Below are 16,433 nucleotides of genomic sequence, written 5' to 3'. Positions count from 1 at the left end.
CCTCTTTCCTCTCCTTCTGTGGGTCTCTCTCTCTGATGTCACCGTTCTGGCGCTCTGAGCCTGTCTGCCTGTCTGTCTGCCTGTCTGTCTGCCTGTCTGTCTGTCTGTCTGCCTGCCTGCCTGCCTGCCTGTCTGCCTGTCTGTATGTCTGCCTGCCTGTCTGTCTGCCTGCCTGCCTGCCTGTCTGTCTGTCTGCCTGCCTGTCTGTCTGCCTGCCTGCCTGTCTGTCTGTCTGCCTGCCTGTCTGTCTGTCTGCCTGCCTGTCTGCCTGCCTGTCTGCCTGCCTGCCTGCCTGTCTGCCTGCCTACCATGTAGACTGGGGACAGTGGTCCCATAGAATTAGACTTCTCTCAATGGTTCACTAGGCAGGCAGAGGAATGCAGGTGCACACAGACCGGCCCCATTTGGCCAAAAACCAGAATCACCAGTAACCCTGGCAATCAGTAACAACAGCAGTACTGCTCAGCCCAGACCAGACCAGCACAGGAAAAACATCTCCCCTGTTGCATTTCATGCTTTTTCAGGCAGAACACTATAAATGACTGCAGGTTGCTTTTAGTTTTACTTTCTGGTTCCACCAATATAATGTACTGCAGAGGTACGAACCACCTTCCTCACTTCTTCAGTTGTCCGTGAATTCCCCTTATTCCCTGTATAGCACGCTCATTTGGACCACCTTTCCTCACTTCTTCAGCTGTCCGTGAATTCCCCTTATTCCCTGTATAGCACGCTCATTTGGACCACCTTCCTCACTTCTTCAGCTGTCCGTGAATTCCCCTTATTCCCTGTATAGCACGCTCATTTGGACCACCTTCCTCACTTCTTCAGTTGTCCGTGAATTCCCCTTATTCCCTGTATAGCACGCTCATTTGGACCACCTTCCTCACTTCTTCAGTTGTCCGTGAATTCCCCTTATTCCCTGTATAGCACGCTCATTTGGACCACCTTCCTCACTTCTTCAGTTGTCCGTGAATTCCCCTTATTCCCTGTATAGCACGCTCATTTGGACCACCTTCCTCACTTCTTCAGTTGTCCGTGAATTCCCCTTATTCCCTGTATAGCACGCTCATTTGGACCACCTTCCTCACTTCTTCAGTTGTCCGTGAATTCCCCTTATTCCCTGTATAGCACGCTCATTTGGACCACCTTCCTCACTTCAGTTGTCCGTGAATTCCCCTTATTCCCTGTATAGCACGCTCATTTGGACCACCTTCCTCACTTCTTCAGTTGTCCGTGAATTCCCCTTATTCCCTGTATAGCACGCTCATTTGGACCACCTTCCTCACTTCTTCAGTTGTCCGTGAATTCCCCTTATTCCCTGTATAGCACGCTCATTTGGACCACCTTCCTCACTTCAGTTGTCCGTGAATTCCCCTTATTCCCTGTATAGCACGCTCATTTGGACCACCTTCCTCACTTCTTCAGTTGTCCGTGAATTCCCCTTATTCCCTGTATAGCACGCTCATTTGGACCAGAGCCCTATGGAATGCCATTTGGGACATGCCAGAGTGGTTCTCAATCAGAGGCAACGAGTATCAGCTGTTGCTGGTTGTCTCTGATTGGGAACCATATTTAGTCAGGTGGTTTTCCCACAGGGTTTGTGGGATCTTGTTCCGTGTTTTGCACCTGTGGACGTCACGTATCGATTTGTTGTTTTGTTCGTGTATCATTTAATAAATAAGTATGTTCACCTTCCACGCTGCGCCTTGGTCCTCTATATCCGACGATCGTGACAGTGCCATTTGGGACGCAGCCCTGATGTAGCAGAGGTCAGGTCGTGTACTATCTGATGATGAGCACGCATTTAGCCTATCTTTAGAATATCCTCAGCCACCCAGGATGTCTCCCAAATGGCACGCGGTTCCCAATATCGGGCTCTGGTCAAAAGTTAGTGCACTATATAGGGAATAGGGTGCAATTTGGGATGCAGCATCAGTGAGATGTTATCAGCTGATATCAGTATGACGCTCAAGGAGCTTCAATAGGATCTAATTAAATGTTAGTTTGAGATCACACAGACGGGAGAGAGGCCACGGGAGAAAGGGCTTAAACAATGATACAGACAGAGAGTTGCATCCCTCCTCCTCCTCTCCTCCTCTCCCCCTCCTCCTCCTCCTGGCTGTATCATTGTGTAAGCCCTTTCTTCTGTGGCCTCTGTTCTGTCCTGTCCTGCTGTGCATCCTGGGTAAAAGTTTATGGCTCAGCAGAAAGTGACGCACCTGTCTATATCATCATGAGTTTAGTCTCTTCCTGTCTCTAGAGATGACCTCTGTTTGCATGATGACCAGGTTTAGCACCATCCTGCATGTATAATGCAGAGACAAATACTGTCAAGGCTTTTCGAACGAGAGACATACAGTACAACACGAGGTTACAGACGCTAATGTTCTCATAACAAAACAAAAAATATATATATATAATGTATAATGACGTCAGAAGTTTGAAATGGCTTTTTTTAAAAAGTTTGGCAACTTCATATAATAATGTTACATTACACATCAATATTAGCAGAACATTGCAGCAACATTTTCACAACTACTTCCATTATCGTTGAAGTATGTTTTTAAAACAATTCAATACACATCATTGGTTGTTACGTCTATACAGCGCAGGTGGCCTTAACTGGGTGGAATGGGTTGATATCGAACACATCACACACATGGTTTCTATGTGTTTGATGCCATTCCATGAACTCCATTCCAGCTATTATTATGAGCCGTCCTCCCCTCAGCAGCCTCCTGTGCTATACAGAATCTTAGTTTGACCACCCTGTTGCAGGAGAAACTTTCCTGCACTGCAGGAAATGAACTTGTAGTGTATTCGAGGTTTAAAAATACTTGTAATTTCCATTTTAAAATGTCAGACTTGATTGGTCCTAACGAAAAATGTATCAACCCATACAAAAATATCCAGTAATTATAATCCACATAGTAATTCACATTTCATGTTGCAGCAGGATTATTTTCCTGAAACTGGTCACAGGAAGATCCTGTACCCTAGGTAGGTATCTCAGTGTCACAGTCGTTGAGAGACTGGTCAGACCAAGGCGCAGCGTGAAATGCATACATGTTTATTAAACTGAATAAACATACAAAAGGCAACGAAACGTGACGTCGGAAAGCTATACACTAACAAGCCAAACTCACCGAGCACAAACAAGATCCCACAACCCAGGCAGGAAAACTGGCTGCCTAAGTATGATCCCCAATCAGAGACAACGAGCGACAGCTGCCTCTGATTGGGAACCACACCCGGGCCAAACATAGAAATACAAAACATAGAATGTCCACATAGAATCAACACACACATGATATTCACACCCTGACCAAACTAACTAGAGTTCTATAGGTCTGACACTCAGATGGCATCTCCGTTAATGTGTGGAACGTTCCAGTAATGTTTTCTCAGAACCAATTTAAAGCTGGAATCCTTAGTTGCTACATCCATATTTGGACGTATAATTGAATTATACATATACCCATTGATTCTTGAAGAACATAACTTATAAATGCCTCATGAGCTTAGTTCAACTGTGGTACCTCATCAGAACCCAAAATGTACTTAATGTTTGTAAACAAAGTAAATGTAAACAGACACTGTATCGCCTCAAAACAGGGTTAAAACTATCATCTTGATATCATGGATGGTCAGTCCTTGCATCCATAGCTCTGTCTATGAATTGGACAGTGGTTACATTTCTCCAGCCCCATCCCTCAGCTTTTTACCAAAACAGAGGCAGGGTGACGCTTTGTTATTGTTTCAATTAAGGATTGTAGCTTTAATTGAATCCAGACATGATTGATGTTTTTAAGGGAACGTTATTGGAACAATCATGTCATAACGTCAACACTATAGCGTTGTGGGAATATTCCCTGCTTGGGTGTTATGTTCTCCATCAACGTTAGCAGAACGTTCCCGTAATGTTTTCTCAGACCCATTTATATTGATCTCACATTTTGTTGTGACAGTATGTTCTAAAAACATTACTGGTACATTGTGTTATTACGTTTACCTGGTAACCTAATGAGAACGACAGGGGAATGTTCTGTGGTGGTTGTTACAGATGTTGTGCACAACATTTTAGTGAATGTTAGGAGAACATTCCAAGGATATTTCATTTTAAACATAAAAAAACGAAAACATTTTGTTATAAAAAACATGCTTTAATTGTTTTTGGGATGTTTATCATCCTAATGTCAGATAAAACCTTAACTAGAACCTAATGGGAATCTTAGCTAATGTTCTGGGAATCTTCCCCATTTGCTGGGTAGTGACGGCTTGGTACAGTAGAGGCTTTGCCTCTTCTAACAGTATGATCACATGGAACTCCTAGTGACGCTTTAGTTCTATAGCATAACACAGGGGAGCTCTTCAGCAACATGTACTTAACATACTGACACAGACTACTGGCACAAACTACGGACACAGACTACTGATACAGACTATTGACACAGACTACTGACACAGACTATTGACACAGACTACTGACACAGACAACCGATACAGACTACTGGCACAGACAACCGATACAGACTACTGGCACAGACTACTGACACAGACTACTGAGACAGACAACCGATACAGACTTTTGACACAGACTACCGATACAGATTATCGACACAGACTACTGCACAGACTACTGGCACAGACTACCGATACAGACTATCGATACAGACTACCGATACAGACTATTGACACAGACTACCGATACAGACTATTGACACAGACAACTGATACATATTATTGAAACAAACTACCGATACAGACTATTGACACAGACTACAGAGACAGAGTATTGACACAGACTACTGATACAGACTATTGACACAGACTACTGACACCGACTACAGAGACAGAGTATTGACACAGACTACTGATACAGACTATTAACACAGACTACTGACACAGACTACTGATACAGACTACAGAGACAGAGTATTGACACAGACTACCGATACAGACTATTGACACAGACTACTGACACAGGCTACAGACACATACTACTGACACCAACTACCGATACAGACTATTAACACAGACTACTGATACAGATTATTGACACAGACTACTGACACAGGCTACTGATACAGACTATTGACACAGACTACCGATACAGACTACTGACACAGACTACTGGCACAGACTACGGACACAGACTACCGATACAGACTATTGTCACAGACTACTGACACAGACTATTGACACAGACTACTGACACAGACAACCGATACAGACTACTTGCACAGACTACTGACACAGACTACTGACACAGACAACCGATACAGACTTTTGACACAGACTACCGACACAGACTACCGACACAGACTACTGCACAGACTACTGGCACAGACTACCGATACAGACTATTGATACAGACTACCGATACCGACTATTGACACAGACTACCGATACAGACTATTGACACAGACAACCAATACATATTATTGAAACAAACTACCGATACAGACTATTGACACAGACTACTGACACTGACTACAGAGACAGAGTATTGACACAGACTACTGATACAGACTATTAACACAGACTACTGACACAGACTACTGATACAGACTACAGAGACAGAGTATTGACACAGACTACCGATACAGACTATTGACACAGACTACTGATACAGACTATTGACACAGACTACTGATACAGACTATTGACACAGACTACCGATACAGACTACTGACACAGGCTACTGAGACAGAGTATTGACACAGACTACCGATACAGACTATTGACACAGACTACCGATACAGACTACTGATACAGACTACCGATACAGACTATTGACACAGACTTGTATTATTTTGACAACTGTGTTTAGTTGTAATGTCTACTCATCAGACAGTGTAACAGACAGACAGACAGACAGGCAGGCAGGCAGGCAGACAGACAGACAGACAGACAGACAGACAGGCAGGCAGGCAGGCAGGCAGGCAGACAGACAGACAGAGAGACAAACAAACAGACAGACAGACAGACAGACAGACAACAGCAGTGTTATGGGTTCTGTCTGAGTTTGATTACCAGTCCATCCTTATAGTGGATGGGAATGAAGAATGACCCAGTTTCTCCTTCATTTTTATCAATAGCTATGGTGTTTAGTAGCATACTAGATGATATCCCTGCTCTGTCTCACTGGCTTAATAAGATTCCATGTAATTACATGTGGGCCACCTGGGCAAGCTGACCATGCTGGCACTGCAGACTGCTCCTCCTCCTCCTCCTGCTCCTCCTTCTCCTCCTCCTCCTCCTCCTGCTCCTCCTTCTCCTCCTCCTCCTGCTCCTCCTCATCCTGCTCCTTACTCCTCCTGCTCATCCTCCTCCTCCTACTCCTTACTCCTCCTGCTCTTCCTCCTCCCTACTCCTCCTGCTCCTCCTCCTCCGCCTCCTCAACCTTCCTCTCCTCCTCCTCCTCCTCCTGCTCCTCCTCCTCCTCCGCCTACTCCTCCTTCCTATCCTCCTCCTAATGATTATAGCACAGTGTTCTTCCAGACAGTTAGCCAGAGATTCAGTTATCACTGAAACATTATCCATCTGAAATATCAATGAACAATCAAAGATAAAATATATGTTAGTTATTGAGTGCCTGTGTAGCCTGGCTGAATGTATAGTCTGGCTAAATGTATAGTCTGGCTGAATATACAGTGGGGAAAAAAAGTATTTAGTCAGCCACCAATTGTGCAAGTTCTCCCACTTAAAAAGATGAGAGAGGCCTGTAATTTTCATCATAGGTACACGTCAACTATGACAGACAAATTGAGAAAAGAAAATGCAGAAAATCACATTGTAGGATTTTTTATGAATTTATTTGCAAATTATGGTGGAAAATAAGTATTTGGTCACCTACAAACAAGCAAGATTTCTGGCTCTCACAGACCTGTAACTTCTTCTTTAAGAGGCTCCTCTGTCCTCCACTCGTTACCTGTATTAATGGCACCTGTTTGAACTTGTTATCAGTATAAAAGACACCTGTCCACAACCTCAAACAGTCACACTCCAAACTCCACTATGGCCAAGACCAAAGAGCTGTCAAAGGACACCAGAAACGAAATTGTAGACCTGCACCAGGCTGGGAAGACTGAATCTGCAATAGGTAAGCAGCTTGGTTTGAAGAAATCAACTGTGGGAGCAATTATTAGGAAATGGAAGACATACAAGACCACTGATAATCTCCCTAGATCTGGGGCTCCACGCAAGATCTCACCCTGTGGGGTCAAAATGATCACAAGAACGGTGAGCAAAAATCCCAGAACCACACGGGGGGGACCTAGTGAATGACCTGCAGAGAGCTGGGACCAAAGTAACAAAGCCTACCATCAGTAACACACTACGCCGCCAGGGACTCAAATCCTGCAGTGCAAGACGTGTCCCCCTACTTAAGCCAGTACATGTCCAGGCCCGTCTGAAGTTTGCTAGAGTGCATTTGGATGATCCAGAAGAGGATTGGGAGAATGTCATATGGTCAGATGAAACCAAAATAGAACTTTTTGGTAAAAACTCAACTCGTCGTGTTTGGAGGACAAAGAATGCTGAGTTGCATCCAAAGAACACCATACCTACTGTGAAGCATGGGGGTGGAAACATCATGCTTTGGGGCTGTTTTTCTGCAAAGGGACCAGGACGACTGATCCGTGTAAAGGAAAGAATGAATGGGGCCATGTATCGTGAGATTTTGAGTGAAAACCTCCTTCCATCAGCAAGGGCATTGAAGATGAAACGTGGCTGGGTCTTTCAGCATGACAATGATCCCAAACACACCGCCCGGGCAACGAAGGAGTGGCTTCGTAAGAAGCATTTCAAGGTCCTGGAGTGGCCTAGCCAGTCTCCAGATCTCAACCCCATTGAAAATCTTTGGAGGGAGTTGAAAGTCCGTGTTGCCCAGCGACAGCCCCAAAACATCACTGCTCTAGAGGAGATCTGCATGGAGGAATGGGCCAAAATACCAGCAACAGTGTGTGAAAACCTTGTGAAGACTTACAGAAAACGTTTGACCTGTGTCATTGCCAACAAAGGGTATATAACAAAGTATTGAGAAACTTTTGTTATTGACCAAATACTTATTTTCCACCATAATTTGCTAATAAATTCATTAAAAATCCTACAATGTGATTTTCTGGATTTTTTTCCTCATTTTGTCTGTCATAGTTGACGTGTACCTATGATGAAAATTACAGGCCTCTCTCATCTTTTTAAGTGGGAGAATTTGCACAATTGGTGGCTGACTAAATACATTTTTTCCCCACTGTATAGTCTGGCTGAATGTATAGTCTGGCTGAATGTATAGTCTGGCTGAATGTATAGTCTGGCTGAATGTATAGTCTGGCTAAATGTATAGTCTGGCTAAATGTATAGTCTGGCTAAATGTATAGTCTGGCTAAATGTATAGTCTGGTTAAATGTATAGTCTGGCTAAATGTATAGTCTGGTATGTAAGAACAAGCCTGTGACCAACATTACATCTTTGTCTTATCAATTGAATTTGTCATCGAGAGTAGTGTCTTTTTCTTACAAATGCTCTTCAGATTGTTGGTTGCCCTCATCCCATTTAACAGCCTTCTACTCCTCTCTCCATTCAATATGTCTCTCCCTCACTATGACCTGTTAACCCTGTCTGATGTACACCTGCTCTCTCTCTCAATTCAATTCAATTCAATTTCATTTCAATGTAAGGGCTTTATTGGCATGGGAAACGTGTGTTAACATTGCCAAAGCAAGTGAAGATGATAGTAAACTAAAGTGAAATAAACAATAAATATTAACAGTAAACATTACACTCAGAAGTTCCAAAAGAATAAAGATATTTCAAATGTCATATTATGTCTATAGACAGTGTTGTAACAATGTGCAAATAGTTAAAGTACAAATGGGAAAATCAATAAATATAAATATGGGTTGTATTTACAATGGTGTTTGTTCTTCACTGGTTGCCCTTTTCTTGTGGCAACAGGTCACAAATCTTGCTGCTGTGATGGCACACTGGTTTTTCACCCAGTAGATAAGGGAGTTTATCATAATTGGGTTTGTTTTCGAATTCTTTGTGGGTCTGTGTAATCTGAGGGAAATATGTGTCTCTAATGTGGTCATACATTTGGCAGGAGGTTAGGAAGTGCAGCTCAGTTACCACCTCATTTTGTGGGCAGTGTGCACATAGCCTGTCTTCTCTTGAGAGCCAAGTCTGCCTACGGCAGCCTTTCTCAATAGCAAGGCTATGCTCACTGAATCTGTACATAGTCAAGGATTTCCTTAATTTGGGGTCAGTCACAGTGGTCAGGTATTCTGCCACTGTGTACTCTATGTTTAGGGCCAAATAGCATTCTAGTTTGCTCTGTTTTTTTGTGAATTCTTTCCAATGTATCAAGTAATTCTCCTTTTCTATGATTTGGTTGGGTCTAATTGTGTTGTTGTCCTGGGGCTCTGTGGGGTCTGTTTGTGTTTGTGAACAGAGCTCCAGGACCAGCTTGCTTAGGGGACTCTTCTCCAAGTTCATCTCTCTGTAGGTGATGACTTTGTTATGGAAGGTTTGGGAATCGCTTCCTTTTAAGTGGTTATGGAATTGAATCTGCTCTGCATGCATTATTTTGTGTTTTTCGTTGTAACAGAGGATATTTTTGCAGAATTCTGCATGCAGAGTCTCAATTTGGTGTTTGTCCCATTTTGTGAATTCTTGGTTGGTGAGCGGACCCCAGACCTCACAACCATAAAGGGCAATGGGTTCTATAACTGATTCAAGTATTTTTATATACAGGGAATATAGTCTAGACATTAGGATTGCTGATATCAATTCAAAGACGGGTCTACCTGCAATGAATGTGATATGTGTTGGGTAATGAACTGAGTGCTAGTCTCTGTAGTTAAGGTCTGCTAGTCGTTCTAGATAAGGTCTGCTAGTCGCTCTAGATAAGGTCTGCTATTCGCTCTAGATAAGGTCTGCTAGTCGTTCTAGATAAGGTCTGCTAGTCGCTCTAGATAAGGTCTGCTAGTCGCTCTAGATAAGGTCTGCTAGTCGCTCTAGATAAGGTCTGCTAGTCGCTCTAGATAAGGTCTGCTAGTCGCTCTAGATAAGGTCTGCTAGTTGTTCTAGATAAGGTCTGCTAGTCGCTCTAGATAAGGTCTGCTAGTCGTTCTAGATAAGGTCTGCTAGTCGTTCTAGATAAGGTCTGCTATTCGCTCTAGATAAGGTCTGCTATTCGTTCTAGATAAGTCCTGCTAGTCGTTCTAGATAAGGTCTGCTAGTCGCTGTTTGTCATTCATGGTACAGTATGTTGACAATGTGTTGTTGTGTTTCTTGTTGTTTCCAGGCTAGGCTTCCCCATGATGCTAATGACCTGTACCATAGGGATGTGTTACCTGCTGGTCACTATCATCGGACTGGGCTGGACACTCTAACCTGCTCCTCACTGCACTACCAAAGAGACTCTGTTTGAATGAGTGTGTGAGATACAGAGAGACTGAGAGTGTGTGAGATACAGAGAGACTGAGAATGTGTGAGATACAGAGAGACTGAGAGTGTGTGAGATACAGAGAGACTGAGAGTGTGTGAGATACAGAGTGACTGAGAGTGTGTGAGATACAGAGTGACTGAGAGTGTGTGAGATACAGAGAGACTGAGAGTGTGTGAGATACAGAGAGACTGAGAGTGTGTGAGATACAGAGTGACTGAGAGTGTGTGAGATACTGAGAGTGTGTGAGATACAGAGAGACTGAGAGTGTGTGAGATACAGAGAGACTGAGAGTGTGTGAGATACAGAGAGACTGAGAGTGTGTGAGATACAGAGAGACTGAGAGTGTGTGAGATACAGAGAGACTGAGAATGTGTGAGATACAGAGAGACTGAGAGTGTGTGAGATACAGAGAGACTGAGAGTGTGTGAGATGCAGAGAGTTTGAGAGTGTGTGAGATACAGAGAGACTGAGAGTGTGTGAGATACAGAGAGACTGAGAGTGTGTGAGCACACAAGTGTTTAAATTGTTGGATGCAGCTCAAAAGCTTCATGGAGATCAACCGTTCCCTCACATACTCAAAATTGCAGCTCATTTGGAAAGTGGTGGACATCATCTTGAGTGCCTAGTCACGTTCCAGGTATAATATGCAGTAGCTAGCCTACAACAGCAGTACAACAACAGTGATATGTTGCAACGTGAGGAAAACAAGCTAAACCAAGTGAATGGATCATCACTTGGAGCGAACAGAGCAAAGCCAGGGCTTTTCTACACTACATGGCCTCAGTCTATAGATCTCTCCATGGTGCTCTTCAGTCTATAAGCCTCTCTATCTCTCCATGGTGCTCTTCAGTCTATAGATCTCTCCATGGTGCTCTTCATTCTATAAGCCTCTCTATCTCTCCATGGTGCTCTTCAGTCTATAAGCCTCTCTATCTCTCCATGGTGCTCTTCAGTCTATAGATCTCTCCATGGTGCTCTTCAGTCTATAAGCCTCTCTATCTCTCCATGGTGCTCTTCAGTCTATAAGCCTCTCTATCTCTCCATGGTGCTCTTCAGTCTATAAGCCCTCTATCTCTCCATGGTGCTCTTCAGTCTATAAGCCTCTCTATCTCTCCATGGTGCTCTTCAGTCTATAGATCTCTCCATGGTGCTCTTCAGTCTATAAGCCTCTCTATCTCTCCATGGTGCTCTTCAGTCTATAAGCCTCTCTATCTCTCCATGGTGCTCTTCAGTCTATAAGCCTCTCTATCTCTCCATGGTGCTCTTCAGTCTATAAGCATCTCTATCTCTCCATGGTGCTCTTCAGTCTATAAGCCTCTCTATCTCTCCATGGTGCTCTTCAGTCTATAAGCCTCTCTATCTCTCCATGGTGCTCTTCAGTCTATAAGCATCTCTATCTCTCCATGGTGCTCTTCAGTCTATAAGCCTCTCTATCTCTCCATGGTGCTCTTCAGTCTACATGGCCTCAGTCTATAGATCTCTCCATGGTGCTCTTCAGTCTATAAGCCTCTCTATCTCTCCATGGTGCTCTTCAGTCTATAAGCCTCTCTATCTCTCCATGGTGCTCTTCAGTCTATAAGCCTCTCTATCTCTCCATGGTGCTCTTCAGTCTATAAGCCTCTCTATCTCTCCATGGTGCTCTTCAGTCTATAAGCCTCTCTATCTCTCCATGGTGCTCTTCAGTCTATAAGCCTCTCTATCTCTCCATGGTGCTCTTCAGTCTATAAGCCTCTCTATCTCTCCATGGTGCTCTTCAGTCTATAAGCCTCTCTATCTCTCCATGGTGCTCTTCAGTCTATAAGCCCCTCTATCTCTCCATGGTGCTCTTCAGTCTATAAGCCTCTATCTCTCCATGGTGCTCTTCAGTCTATAAGCATCTCTATCTCTCCATGGTGCTCTTCAGTCTATAAGCCTCTCTATCTCTCCATGGTGCTCTTCAGTCTATAAGCCTCTCTATCTCTCCATGGTGCTCTTCAGTCTATAAGCCCCTCTATCTCTCCATGGTGCTCTTCAGTCTATAAGCCTCTCTATCTCTCCATGGTGCTCTTCAGTCTATAAGCCTCTCTATCTCTCCATGGTGCTCTTCAGTCTATAGATCTCTCCATGGTGCTCTTCAGTCTATAAGCCTCTCTATCTCTCCATGGTGCTCTTCAGTCTATAAGCCTCTCTATCTCTCCATGGTGCTCTTCAGTCTATAAGCCTCTCTATCTCTCCATGGTGCTCTTCAGTCTATAAGCATCTCTATCTCTCCATGGTGCTCTTCAGTCTATAAGCCTCTCTATCTCTCCATGGTGCTCTTCAGTCTATAAGCCTCTCTATCTCTCCATGGTGCTCTTCAGTCTATAAGCATCTCTATCTCTCCATGGTGCTCTTCAGTCTATAAGCCTCTCTATCTCTCCATGGTGCTCTTCAGTCTACATGGCCTCAGTCTATAGATCTCTCCATGGTGCTCTTCAGTCTATAAGCCTCTCTATCTCTCCATGGTGCTCTTCAGTCTATAAGCCTCTCTATCTCTCCATGGTGCTCTTCAGTCTATAAGCCTCTCTATCTCTCCATGGTGCTCTTCAGTCTATAAGCCTCTCTATCTCTCCATGGTGCTCTTCAGTCTATAAGCCTCTCTATCTCTCCATGGTGCTCTTCAGTCTATAAGCCTCTCTATCTCTCCATGGTGCTCTTCAGTCTATAAGCCTCTCTATCTCTCCATGGTGCTCTTCAGTCTATAAGCCCCTCTATCTCTCCATGGTGCTCTTCAGTCTATAAGCCTCTATCTCTCCATGGTGCTCTTCAGTCTATAAGCATCTCTATCTCTCCATGGTGCTCTTCAGTCTATAAGCCTCTCTATCTCTCCATGGTGCTCTTCAGTCTATAAGCCTCTCTATCTCTCCATGGTGCTCTTCAGTCTATAAGCCCTCTATCTCTCCATGGTGCTCTTCAGTCTATAAGCCCCTCTATCTCTCCATGGTGCTCTTCAGTCTATAAGCCTCTCTATCTCTCCATGGTGCTCTTCAGTCTATAAGCCTCTCTATATCTCCATGGTGCTCTTCAGTCTATAAGCCTCTCTATCTCTCCATGGTGCTCTTCAGTCTATAAGCCTCTCTATCTCTCCATGGTGCTCTTCAGTCTATAAGCCCCTCTATCTCTCCATGGTGCTCTTCAGTCTATAAGCCTCTATCTCTCCATGGTGCTCTTCAGTCTATAAGCATCTCTATCTCTCCATGGTGCTCTTCAGTCTATAAGCCTCTCTATCTCTCCATGGTGCTCTTCAGTCTATAAGCCCCTCTATCTCTCCATGGTGCTCTTCAGTCTATAAGCCCCTCTATCTCTCCATGGTGCTCTTCAGTCTATAGATCTCTCCATGGTGCTCTTCAGTCTATAAGCCTCTCTATCTCTCCATGGTGCTCTTCAGTCTATAGATCTCTCCATGGTGCTCTTCAGTCTATAAGCCCTCTATCTCTCCATGGTGCTCTTCAGTCTATAAGCATCTCTATCTCTCCATGGTGCTCTTCAGTCTATAAGCCTCTCTATCTCTCCATGGTGCTCTTCAGTCTACAGCCCTCTATCTCTCCATGGTGCTCTTCAGTCTATAAGCATCTCTATCTCTCCATGGTGCTCTTCAGTCTATAAGCCTCTCTATCTCTCCATGGTGCTCTTCAGTCTTTAAGCCTCTCTATCTCTCCATGGTGCTCTTCAGTCTATAAGCCTCTCTATCTCTCCATGGTGCTCTTCAGTCTTTAAGCCTCTCTATCTCTCCATGGTGCTCTTCAGTCTATAAGCCTCTCTATCTCTCCATGGTGCTCTTCAGTCTACAGCCTCTCTATCTCTCCATGGTGCTCTTCAGTCTATAAGCCTCTTTATCTCTCCATGGTGCTCTTCAGTCTATAAGCCTCTATCTCTCCATGGTGCTATTCAGTCTACAGCCTCTCTATCTCTCCATGGTGCTCTTCAGTCTATAAGCCTCTCTATCTCTCCATGGTGCTCTTCAGTCTATAAGCCCCTCTATCTCTCCATGGTGCTCTTCAGTCTATAAGCCTCTCTATCTCTCCATGGTGCTCTTCAGTCTATAAGCCTCTCTATCTCTCCATGGTGCTCTTCAGTCTATAAGCCCCTCTATCTCTCCATGGTGCTCTTCAGTCTACAGTGTTCATTACACTGGGAGTAATCAGGGCTCCACATGGCTCTCCATGGTGATCCTTAGATCCACAGGGCTCTCCATGGTGCTCTTTAGATCCGCAGGGCTCTCCATGGTGCTCTTTAGATCTGCAGGGCTCTCCATGGTGCTATTTAGATCCGTAGGGCTTTCTATGGTGCTCTTTAGATCTGCAGGGCTCTTCATGGTGCTCTTTAGATCCACAGGGCTCTCCATGGTGCTCTTTAGATCCACAGGGCTCTCCATGGTGCTCTTTAGATCTGCAGGGCTCTCCATGGTGCTCTTTAGATCTGCAGGGCTCTCCATGGTGCTCTTTAGATCTGCGGGGCTCTCCATGGTGCTCTTTAGATCTGCAGGGCTCTCCATGGTGCTCTTTAGATCTGCAGGGCTCTTCATGGTGCTCTTTAGATCTGCAGGGCTCTCCATGGTGCTCTTTAGATCTGCAGGGCTCTCCATGGTGCTCTTTAGATCTGCAGGGCTCTTCATGGTGCTCTTTAGATCTGCAGGGCTCTCCATGGTGCTCTTTAGATCTGCAGGGCTCTTCATGGTGCTCTTTAGATCTGCAGGGCTCTCCATGGTGCTCTTTAGATCTGCAGGGCTCTCCATGGTGCTCTTTAGATCTGCAGGGCTCTCCATGGTGCTCTTTAGATCTGCAGGGCTCTCCATGGTGCTTCTGCATATATGGGAATATTATTACAATATTTTGATGTTTCATGTAATTTCTTTGGTACTCAAAACTCTGAATCATAGCTCAGCTACATCATATGGATTCATCTTCATGCCCCCGCTACCCAACAAAAGGGATGTTTCTGTGGCCTATTAAAAGGTTGTGAGTAGTAGCCTGATTTAGGTCTAGATTCAATTAGATTGACATCCGCATAGCGTTGTTTTGGCGGCGTCGGAGCTGGAACTGCGTTAAAGCTGTCAAATCCACAAGCGGCTCGTTGCATTACCTTATCGTGGATTCAACCAAACCACACCCCACAATAATCCGACAAATCCCATGCAGCCGTGTTACAACTTCAAACACTGGAATTAGACTGACAGGCATAAATCCCCCCATCCAGATTAACATGAAAACATGCATTAGTCCAACATCAATGGTTTGAACATGAAAACATGCATTAGCCTAACATCAATGGTTTGAACATGAAAACATGCATCAGCCTAACATCAATGGTTTGAAAATGAAAACATGCATTAGCCTAACATCAATGGTTTGAACATGAAAACATGCATTAGCCCAACATCAATGGTTTGAACATGAAAACATGCATTAGCCCAACATCAATGGTTTGAACATGAAAACATGCATTAGCCCAACATCAATGGTTTGACATTGAGAGCCATTAATTCTAACAGCGATAGTGCACTTTCTGGCACCGCTTTGAACTTCTAACTCATTAATAATAACACGATAATATTATTAATGAGGATAATAAGGAAGGGAGTGGTTTGTTACACAGGATCAGCTCATCACCGATATGTCAGCTCCTACCACAGTCACACCTCCAACACCGCCAGAACATCTGCTATGTGGATGCCGGCCAACGCTGGTTAACGCTGGTTACCGCTGGTTACCGCTGGTTAACGCTGGTTACTGCTGGTTACCGCTGGTTACCGCTGGTTAACGCTGGTTAACGCTGGTTACCGCTGGTTACCGCTCGATCTGATGTAATCCAGGCCTTAGTGTCATAAACAATCAAATATAACATCAGAAATTAAGGAAATACTCATATGAAGACATGTAGGTCAGTATGAACACGATGTATAGTATGTTGTAATCTTGTACGTATATCATTTTAAAATGCATATCCCTATTTAATCCCAATG

General features: G+C 44.2%; 1 protein-coding gene across 1 annotated transcript in view; it reads left to right on the top strand.

The window, feature by feature from the left end:
- The window catches only part of oca2 (oculocutaneous albinism II), a 187,140-nt gene extending 176,648 nt beyond the window's left edge, over positions 1–10,492 (top strand). The window contains exon 24 of the mRNA XM_041838659.2: positions 10,310–10,492. Within this exon, the coding sequence (XP_041694593.1) occupies positions 10,310–10,397 (88 nt within the window). The 3' untranslated portion in view covers positions 10,398–10,492. The remainder of the gene's footprint in view (positions 1–10,309) is intronic.
- The last annotated feature ends 5,941 nt before the right edge of the window (positions 10,493–16,433 follow it).

The sequence above is a fragment of the Coregonus clupeaformis genome, chromosome 20 (assembly GCF_020615455.1).
Source record: "Coregonus clupeaformis isolate EN_2021a chromosome 20, ASM2061545v1, whole genome shotgun sequence".
Classification (NCBI taxonomy): domain Eukaryota; kingdom Metazoa; phylum Chordata; class Actinopteri; order Salmoniformes; family Salmonidae; genus Coregonus; species Coregonus clupeaformis.
This window is presented reverse-complemented; position numbering and strand designations above follow the sequence as displayed.